General features: G+C 35.7%; 1 protein-coding gene across 8 annotated transcripts; it reads right to left on the reverse strand.

The window, feature by feature from the left end:
- Positions 1–434: 434 nt before the first annotated feature.
- Positions 435–9,144, reverse strand: LOC122280563. Of its 8 annotated transcripts, none has more exons than XR_006229937.1 (6): positions 8,594–9,144; positions 6,702–6,823; positions 6,536–6,613; positions 6,300–6,402; positions 2,612–2,716; positions 435–2,493 (listed from the first exon to the last, which is right to left on the reverse strand). XR_006229937.1 is itself a non-coding variant. In XM_043091518.1 (4 exons), exons 2-4 carry the CDS (start codon positions 6,801–6,803, stop codon positions 6,061–6,063), a joined length of 363 nt encoding a protein of 120 aa, XP_042947452.1. In that variant the 5' UTR covers positions 6,804–6,823; positions 8,594–9,144; the 3' UTR covers positions 5,805–6,060. The 8 variants fall into 8 exon arrangements, 1 of the variants encoding a protein (XP_042947452.1); XR_006229934.1 differs by having other exon boundaries at positions 435–725; positions 8,594–9,143; XR_006229935.1 differs by having other exon boundaries at positions 435–2,716; positions 8,594–9,143.
- Between the last annotated feature and the right edge of the window lie 1,477 nt (positions 9,145–10,621).

The raw sequence follows: 10,621 nt of genomic DNA on the forward strand, positions 1-10,621 counted from the left end.
TTTAGGTTATGGAAAATTAAGGTGTGCTTTAATTTTCCTTTCATGGTTCTGTTATTTTCTAGCATCAATTCATGGTTCTCAAAATCCTATAATTCATTTTTATCCAAAAACACCATATATCTTGGTCATATGCGAAACAATCAGTGCATGTTCTTGAACTGCAATTTGATGCACCTAACCTGAAAATAAAAGTGTATAAATGTCCATTGTAGAATGCCACAGATTTCTTACATTTGGCCAGCTACCCATTGAGACAAGAATACCTCACAAAATACCAGTTAAAGACATTGACTACTCGAATAGCATAATACCCAACGTGAGAATTTTTCATGGTTCATAAAATGAAACCAAAATTCATTTATGCACATGTAGTCCTGAATACACCAAGCAAATATACTCATGATTTAATTTGGAAGACATGAGTTGCAGCATAATTAGCATGTAGAAAATAATCATGCTTTCTATTGAATCATTACAATATTCATCTACAACGTATACATTCAGCTACATCTTCTATCTCTCAATATATACAAAAATGAAAGCATGCTTTGCAACCACATAGGGTGCTAAAGTTACATTCACTAAATTAAATATATGCTGCAAATGCAAATCATAAACATCTTGTCTGAGCTTCCATTTTGTCACTGTTAGTCAATCCTGAAAGTATGCACCACAATCTCCATTCCCTCATCTGCTGGAATGTTAACCAAAAGCAAACTTCAAATCTGGAATGGCATAAATGAAACAAAAGATTAGATATAAAATGGCATGAAGAGTGTGCATACTGCATGGAAACATGAAGAGTTAAGGCCTTATTTCTTTATTCTTCATGACCCTTTGCAGTTTTAATCAAATGTTGCACTTAAAGTAATGAAATATATTTCTAAACTGACTTTAGTTGCCATTATAGTAATTATAACATGATTAATTCACATAAACATCAACATAACATGTGATTTATAGGAAATTTGCTCAAATATTCATGATTAAAAAAAAAAGAAAAAAAAAACCCCGAAATGGTGTGTATAACAACACCAGCTATAAACAAACATTGTAGTTGTCATCTAATAGCATTGTAAACTATAATGTACTGTAACCTACAATATTGTTTTGTAAGCACAACTAAGAAACCCAACTCATTGTATATAAAACGCATCTATCATATTTCTATCTGTTTAAATTAGTCACAATTATGGTTCTTGATTCAAAAACTTCTTCCAGGTGCTTCGACGAACTTGCAAAGTCCCAAGTGAATAAAATCCAACATGAATTTGGGCATTCGGTATAATATAGTACATTCAATGAGCTTCACAACCATGTAGTTATAGGTCACTACCATATATTTTTATGTATACCAAAAAAGTTCAATAAAGACCTAACATAGGGAACTAATCGATCATTCAAGATTGTAAGACATGTCAAAATCTATAAGAAGAAGATGATAGTGAAGAATAAATTGTTTCAGCCATGAAAATTGATAAGAACTTGTAAAACTTTAAATCTCAAGAAATCATCATGATGTCACTAGTGTCTCTTTCCGCCACGTGTTATTCACGAAATGTTGTGGATGATGCGGTTTTTTCCAGATTTTTTCAATGTCAAACTGAGGTGATGCAGTTATCAGTTCCCCTTCTATATATTAGTTAATGCTCTACAAGAGACTTGTAATCAGAAAGGGCATGCAGTGATCAATTCAAATATTAATCATTTTTTTCTAAACAATCTATAGTGTCATAAATGTACTCATAAAATAGTGTAATTTTATTATGTTCTCTCCCCCCCTGAATGCATTCCCCTGGCCGTCAGCCTATCTTATCAAGGTAAGTAAGACATCAAACAACCTGCGCCACCAACAATGTGTAAGTATGCATCCAACCTTAAAACATGTTAATGAATTCTAATTAGAAAGCGCTCCAAAGCTTTGCTTGAAGCAAAAATAATAAGCACAACCATAGTATTCATAATTTAAATCATCACGCATGACTTAAAAAGCATTACTACCATTAATTAGTTCAAAAATGTATTTTCCTTAAAGTATATAAATTTTATGATGATGCGAAAACTAATAGTCATCCAAAGTCCTGCGGTTTACCATATATCCTGGGAATGGAAAAAGCAAGTGTGTATAATAAAAACACCATTTAATATGCACAGAAAATCCAAAATTCTGATAAATGCATAACTTATCTTCTAAACTCGAACCCGTTCATAAACTTACTACTAACCCTTACATGTAGACCCTCCACAAAATCTACCACCATCAAAACATATCAAAAATGCGAAACAATCACTTCACAGAATGGACATTCATTACAAGATCTCCACAAAATATGTCCAAAAACCCTCCACAAAATTTCCCACCATCAAACTACTTTGGATCTCCACATTAGATCTCCACAAAATTTCATATCATCACAAAATCTCCACATAATATCTCCAGAAACCCTCCACAAAGCATCTCCATCATTACAGCACATCAAGATGTTCACACATCTAAAATAAAACAAATATAGATTTAGGTTCTCAATCATAAAGAATTCAACATACTTAATAAAAAATTTAGAAAATTCACAGGTAAGCGAAGACAAGAGGTAGAACAAGAAATGAAGACCTCATCTCTCGATGGCATCAATTGACGGATAATGTTGTGTTGCTCAAGTGGAGCTCCCGTTATGTCAGCCAATGGTTTGTCATCATCAAATATTTTCTTATAGGTCTACATTACAAAACAAAATTAGAAAAAACAAAATTAGAATTTTACTGACTATATGCTACAAATGCAAAATTATTACCTATTTTTTCTTTCTCTTAGTTGCCATCTTTTCCACAGGCGGAACCTTTTTCTTATTAGGGGGTCCCCCTTTCCCTCGGATCACGTGGGGACTTAATATCTTTTTACCCTTATTAATGACTATGTTTGGTCCCTCCACATTTGTTGACTCGGATTTCGACCCAAATGTTACATCATCACCTCCTTTATCAAAGTCCTGGACTATCCGCAGGAACACATTGACACGCATCTCATTTGGGGATATTTTTGTTGCTAATTTCATGCATGTTTTAACCACCATCTCATACCTCAGTGCGTCTCCACTAGCCCGATGGTCATCATAACTACTTTGGATCAATGTGTTTTCTTCTCATACTTCCTCCAATGATCCAAGACATATTTGTCTAGGAGCACATTAATCCTCTTGAACTGACAAACTCTAAGTGCATGTCTACATAAAATACCCCTCATCTCAAACAATCCACAAGTGTGCACTTTAGCTCACATTCATCTTCGTTATAGTAAAGTGTGTAGTGGATTGTTTTTGTGCAGTCATCAAAGATATTTCATCCAACATATCAAAAGTTGAAATGCACCCTTGCTTACTTACTAGTGTGCAATTACAACACATTATGCCCATCACCTCTTGTTGGAACTCTTTAAACTTTGCATTTGTATATACCTTCTGAAACTGCTTCTCAAAGTTCTCAAAGTTGAAAGAGGAAACACAGGGGATAGTTGGTTGCTAGAGTTGAAGTCAGTCGTCGTCTCTATTTCGACCTTCTTGCGTAGAGCATTATCAAATTAGTCGACAAATTCTTTCAAGGTGATGCTAGAATAGACATACCCATCGAAAAAAGTATTCATGCTTTCTGAACGTTGTGTGGTGCTCATACCAGTCCAGAAAACATCATTCAAGTACACTGGAACCCAAAATGACCTTTCATCGTAGAAGGTCTGGAGCCAACTATTCCCTCTGAGGTCATACTTATCAAGTAGTTGACCCCATCTCTCCTCAAATTTCGTGCAGGTTTGTGAATCATACAAAGCAGCCTAAATGGGAGTCTTTAACCCCGTGCTGAATTGGGAGTGAGATCCTAACTTCTCTGGAAGTTTGCGTATGATATGTTATAGACAATATCTATGACAGGTCTCCGAAAATACAAGCGCAATTGCATTCTTCATTGCCCGATCTTGGTCGGTTATGATTGCTTTGGGCACTCGACCATTCATGCAATACAACCACATTCGGAACAATCAAACAAAGGTATGTGTATTCTTGTTCGACAACAACCCCGTCACTAGTAGTATGGATTGGCCATGGTGGTTAACACGAACAAATGGAGTAAAAGGCATCCCGTATTGGTTTGTTAGATAAGTTGTATCAAAGGTTATAACGTCTCTGAAATATTCATAAGCTACTTGACTTCGTGCATCAGCCCAAAAGACATTCCTTAACCTTCCCTCATCATCAACGTCAATGTCATAAATGAAACCATCATTTTGATTTCTCATTCTTCGGAAATAGTCACTAAGTGCTTCACCATCTCCTTTACCCAATCTTAAATGTCTAGTCTTGTCAATGTAATTCTGACAATCTTTCTCTTGGAAATCTAGGTTCTCAAAACCCCCTGCGTCTACGACAAGAGAATAATAATTCTTATTCATTTGGATACCGGCTATATCATTCAAGTTGAGGATTATTTGACTATATTCATCTAGATACTTGTGAGATTGTATGAGTCTTGTCTTTTTTAGACTCACAGTAATGTGGTTGTGAGCATTTTGAACAATGGCGACAACACATTTGTCATTCTTGTTCAATGTTGCATTTACTTTTGCCTTATGATTGAACTGAATTATTGCATTTTTAATACTTTTGGAACCAATATATATTAATTCTTTCATTACTTTATCATTGGTTTTATAGGGAAAAATGAATGAATCAAAGTTGTGATTTTAATTAATTAAAAGCATGAATTTTTGCTCTAATTTTATCAACTATTGATTAATATGGATTATGGTACATATCGCTAGAGCGGCGGCTTCTGGCCGCTCGAGCGAAGTTAGGCAGATTCAAGCGCTCGACTTCTGCTCAACAGTGGGCTCGAGCGAGTTGTGGGAAAAGAGATCGCTCGAGCGGAGGCATTTAGCCACTCGAGTGAATTCAGGCAGAGTTGAATGCTCGATGTTCGCTCGACAGGCCGCTCGAGCGAATTTAGACAGAGTCGAACGCTCGATGTTCGCTCGACACTCCGCTCGAGCGAATATCGTATTTTACAGATCAGGGTTTATTCCGCCGTCAGAGTATATATATATGTTTTTTTTACATCTTAGGACGGACCTTTGGCCTGGAAAACTCTGTTTTGATTAGAGAAATACTTAGAACTCATTTTTCCTTTGATTTTCGTTCAGATTCGGAGAGGAGGATTCATACAATCGATCATTCACGCAGCTACACAATTTCCACTGGATCATTCACTCACACTGCAGCAGATTGAAGAACTCCTTGAGGGGTCCAATTGCCACTGCAGCTCAGCTTCCTCCACCGCTTCGAATCTTCATCTCCATTCAATTGGCTTGATCTTTTCAATTCCCTACTTCCTATTTCATTTCAGTTTTAAGTTTCTGAATTATTTTGGAGAATTTTGATTTAGACGTTTGAGTAATTTATTTGTTATTCATTTAATTTATGTTATTTATTTTTATCGTTTCGTTAAGTTTTCATTTTAATAGTGATTACAATTACTGTGGTTTAATTTGAAAATTTGTGATTTGAATACAATGATGAACCCTAGAACATTGATTTTGGGGCTTTTCAATTTTCAGTGCATGTTTTATCAATTACTTTCTAATTTAGTTTAATTCTTAATTTAGTTTTATTAAATTCTGAGTTTAATCTATTAGTCCTTTACATTCCAATCTGACAATCAAAATCCAAAAATATGAATCTAGTCCAAGACTAGTGTCATCTCCCATCCTTTGCACATACCATCATTTTATTTTCTCTTTGTGAAGTTTTCACCTTTTTCAACGAGTTTGATGTTTAAGTAAACTTTCCCTGAGGAGACGATCTATGAATTTATTCCTAAGTATTACACGACATCCTCCTGCACTTGGGATAGCTTTAGTGCTACTCATTTTTTAGTGAGTCACCTTACAACTAGTTTTAGTTGTTGGTCATGGCTTCAAGATATTATTGCCCTTGGGTTGAAATTTTCCGCCACGGGTACACCCAATGGTAATATACACAGGCCTCTCATCATCATCTTTCTTTGTCCTCTATGTTCTTACACAAAATCTCTCTTGTTGGCGTATTGCTTATAATAGGCCATAAGGTCTTTCTCACTCCCAAATTTCATACCGGATGTTGGCGCTTCAACCTGTACTAAATCATCCAAGACAACAGGAGTACCCTCTATATCATCATCTAGGTCGAATAACATCTCTAAACATGGAAACATAGGGATGAATTATCATCAATTCAATAAAGGTGTAATAAAAGTCAAAGCAAATAAAAGTGTAATACCATCAGCTTGGTCAGAAAATGTGCATCGGGCATTTTCTTCAAATGTGGAAAATTCTGACAATTCATGCCTAAAATCCTCTGGATTACTTGATGACAGAGGGTACTGCATATATCATTTAATTCATCAACCCACGGAATGTTGATAGGAAAAATTAGATCATGAGATAAAAATAAAAAATAAACAAAATATTTGTTATTTTTTGGTTAAGAAATTAGGAGATGTGGAGATGTAATACCTAGAATGACTCTTTGACTCGCCTAAAACCCTCCGGATTACTCGACGAAGGGTAGGGCATATTTATATCAAATTGATGCTACAATTATGCAATTACATCAAATAGTTCATGAGCACGTCAAACACACTTTATTAAAAGCAAAATAGACATCAACATGCATACTCACAGTAAAGATGTTTGGAGACTCATGTGTATTTTGAGGCGTCAAAAATGATTGTGAAGTCGACATCGAAGGCCTGGGTGCCATTGCATCTTCCTCTTCCCCCATTACACTAAAAGTAAGAATGTCTTTATCCGGATTAAAGGCGAAGCACATGATGGCAAAGGAAGAAAAATGAATGTTAAACTCTCACACTTAATACACAATCTAAAAAGTAAATAAAGAAAAATGGTATAAATAGAATAGTGCATTGGTGTACATCATAATTGAAGGGCATGCATATCTAGCTAGCTATTTCTATAAAAACAGATCACTTAACTAGTCATCATGATGAGATACAGTTTAACATATTAAGATTTTTGAGAAATATATGATGTTTCATGTTAGTTAAAGTTCTACAATAAGCAAAAGAAACAAAATGCAGTTTGCGCTTAAAAGAAAAAGCACCATATTATAATCAGTATTAGTTGATTAAAAAAAATGGCACCATACAAAAACTAAAAGATCTTAATTTTAAACAAAAGATCAAGATAATAAAAACATGGCAAACATAAAAACATGGTTATCTTGGTCAAGATAATGCTAAAAATCTTATTGAATTTTATCCTTTGTATAAAAAAAATTATTATAGCAACCCACCAATTATCACAACATGGAATGCTCGAGACATAGAAACAAAAGAACTATTTTGTTGGTACAAAGTGCTCTGCTTTTAATACTAAGAAACAGTCTAGCAGAGACTTCCACCAAACTGATACAACAAATCCCTCTTGTGAACAGAAAATTTGCAAAATATCAAGACATAAAATAACATCTCCACAATTATTCATGATCTCCAACCAACCGTATTGTCTTAAACTATTAATTCTTGTGCTAGGAGAGAGAGAGAGAGAGAGAGAGAGAGAGAGAGAGAGAGAGAGAGAGAGAGAGAGAGAGAATGCTTTAACCAATATGATTAGATAAAAGTACCCATGCACCCTCAAAAATTTGACAGACTACATTCTCTTAATATCAATGGAAATCAAAGCACAAAATGTCTAAGTTGCTGGTGGTATATTTATGAAGTAAAATTAAGCAACAAAATCAAGTTGAAAAGATCAATATTAATTCAAAGCTTTCTTATTACATAAAATATGCATGATAAAAGCGATAAAATTAGAAAAATGCTTGGACGCCCTTCAAATGTGCCTCCTAGTTCTTTTTTTTCTTAAATGTTTAAAAAAGAGATGGCAACAACTTTGTATCATGCACTTCTTAACAAATAGCAAAGACTTTCTTTCTTTCCAAATTGCTTCTTTTTATTTTCAAAAAAATTTTCCTTTTTTTTTTTTTTTTTTTTTTTTTTTGACATTGTAACTTCAAGAACTTCAAACTTGCATCTTACCTTAGACTCAAGGTAGAAATAAGAGCATTTTTATGAGCATATTCTTTAAATTAGACAATCCACATATATGTCATCTTCCTTTCTGTGAAGACAAAAATTATACAAATGCAAAATTATGGTGGCAAACCTAGTTACCAAAGCATAGAAGATGTGTCGAGAATATCAAGTATGCATGAATGGCAAATGCCAGAGCTTTCTTTGCGGCTATATATAGATATGGAGACCCATCTAAACAATACTATAAGAAAAATTAAACAAATGGTTCATTAGCAGTATCAATTTTATCATTAACTTATTTATTTACTCATCCCTACTAAAACAAACAAGTTCCAATCATGTCTTGCAAACCCAGGTTGTATTAACAAAAAAAAAAAAAAACGACTACTTTAGATGCTAATACATTACCTGTGATATAAAAGATTTTAAGATCGTGTCCTTCTAATTCTATCTGTCACCAAAGAACACATGAAGAAGATAATAGTATGGAAGGAAGGAAAAATGGTACAATATTTACCTATGAAGCTGAGCAGGGGCACCGGTGAAACATGTGTTGTGTTCGGAAAGAGAGTCACTGGTTTGCACCGTTCAATCACCTCGAAGGAAGTGGTGGCAACAGAAAGACGTAAGGGCGTGTGGCACTAAACAAAGAGATGTCGTCTCCAGGCGGTGCTGGGAAGAGGTAGGCGATGCAGGTTCTTGGATGGAAGGCGGGTGGGTTTGGGTTTCGTGAGTTCGGGATCTGCTTTGCACCGGTCAATGACCTCGCGGGGATAGGCGAGGCTGGGCAAACGGAGGAGCGTGGCCTCGGTGGTGCTGATGGGAGACACGGCATTGCCGGGAGGCTCTGGGCAGTGATTGTAGAAACGGGTTGCCGTTGAGGGGATGGGGTTTCGCAGGACAAATTTGAGAGTAGATGATTACTAAAACCAATATTTTGATTTGAATCAAAATGCACGTTTTGATTAGTAAAAAATATATATATGCCACATAGGGTGTGTTTTGTGTACACCACTACAGTGGCTGATCTGTAGACAGACTCTATATTAAAATCTAGACCCGTTGAAGAACTTATCTCAAGAACCCAGATTACAAAGGAGGAACGCCTCAAAAGTTGTGATTTACTTTTGATAAGTTTAAAAATTCAAGAAGAACAAAAGGAGATAAAAAAATTCAACTCACAAAGAAAATAATCACCAAATTGTCTCCTTGAAGTGGGCAGCCAAAGATGTTTAAATACTCCCCAACAAAAATGACCCTAGGTCAAAATAAGGCATCTTCCAAAAAAATACCCTTAAGTGAACAGTGCCACACTACAGTAACTCCTTGAAACCCTAGTTCAACAAAATAATAACTTTTCCAATATGCTCTTAAGTCATTCTCATAATAAATTTAATTATTCTAAACTAATAAAATAAGTCCTTTAAATGAATTAACTAAGTTGAAAGCTTTCAAGTGCCCAAAGCCTTTAAATCATGTTACTCTCTTCCATAACTTATATCAAATGGGTCAAAATTAGTTCTTTTTCTTTCAAGCCCATCTTGAGTGTTGGGCTCTTGCTAACTTCATCCCAAGTGAATTTCACAAATCTTTACATTGCCTCATTGATCTTCTTAGCTCTTGATTGTGTAATTGACCCATCTAAAACTTGAAACGGATCTTTAAGACTATGTCTATTTTGATGCCCATCATAACCCCATTGTGACCTTTATAATCCCTGTTAATTATTAATAAGATTTGAAAGTTTTAAAATAAGTGTCACATAAAGTCCAATTAGTTTGAAAGTAACTTTCTTATAATTCCCTATGAATGTCTAGCATTTATTTAATACGTTCAAATAAATGAATTTATTTTAATATAAGCTGTGCTTTAAGAGATTACTGGTAGGAAGGCATATGCAATGCACATGCCCGGCTCCCCCTATAAAGATTATTTGAAATTTGAAAAAAAAAAAAAGAATTGATGTTTTTAATACTGCAAGAGATAAGTACTTGGACCCAGGGATGAGCAAAGAATGCTCGTACCCCAAGGCGAACGAAGATGCTCAGACCTAGGGGTGAGCAAGGAGAGATTGGACCCTAGGGCGAGCAACAAAACTCAGACAAGAGGCAAACAAAAGTGCCCCGTGCCAAAGGCCAGTGGCGAGCACCATGAGGAGCAACAAAACTCGCCCCTTTGAAGAGCAACAGTGATCGTCACCTCGGTGAGTGCCATGAATCAGCATGAAGATTCGGCTAAGAGAGAGCAAAAGAGCTCGAGGTGGATGGGTGAGCAAAAGTGCCCACAACCCAGAAGGTGAGCAAAAATGCCTACCACCTCGAATACCCAGGTGAGCAAAGATAGCTCACACACCGGGTGAGTAAAAAATGCTTGAACCCAAGGGCAAGCAACAACAACTAGAACCTTAGGGATACCAAGAATAGGTCGAACTCATGGCGAGCACCATGAAGAGTAACAGTGCTCACCACCAAGGCAAGCAAAGGATGGGAAAGTGCCCACATTTCGACATGCCACAAACATTCCGCACAGCCCTCTAGGTTCATAA

The sequence above is a fragment of the Carya illinoinensis genome, chromosome 11, assembly GCF_018687715.1.
Source record: "Carya illinoinensis cultivar Pawnee chromosome 11, C.illinoinensisPawnee_v1, whole genome shotgun sequence".
NCBI lineage: Eukaryota > Viridiplantae > Streptophyta > Magnoliopsida > Fagales > Juglandaceae > Carya > Carya illinoinensis.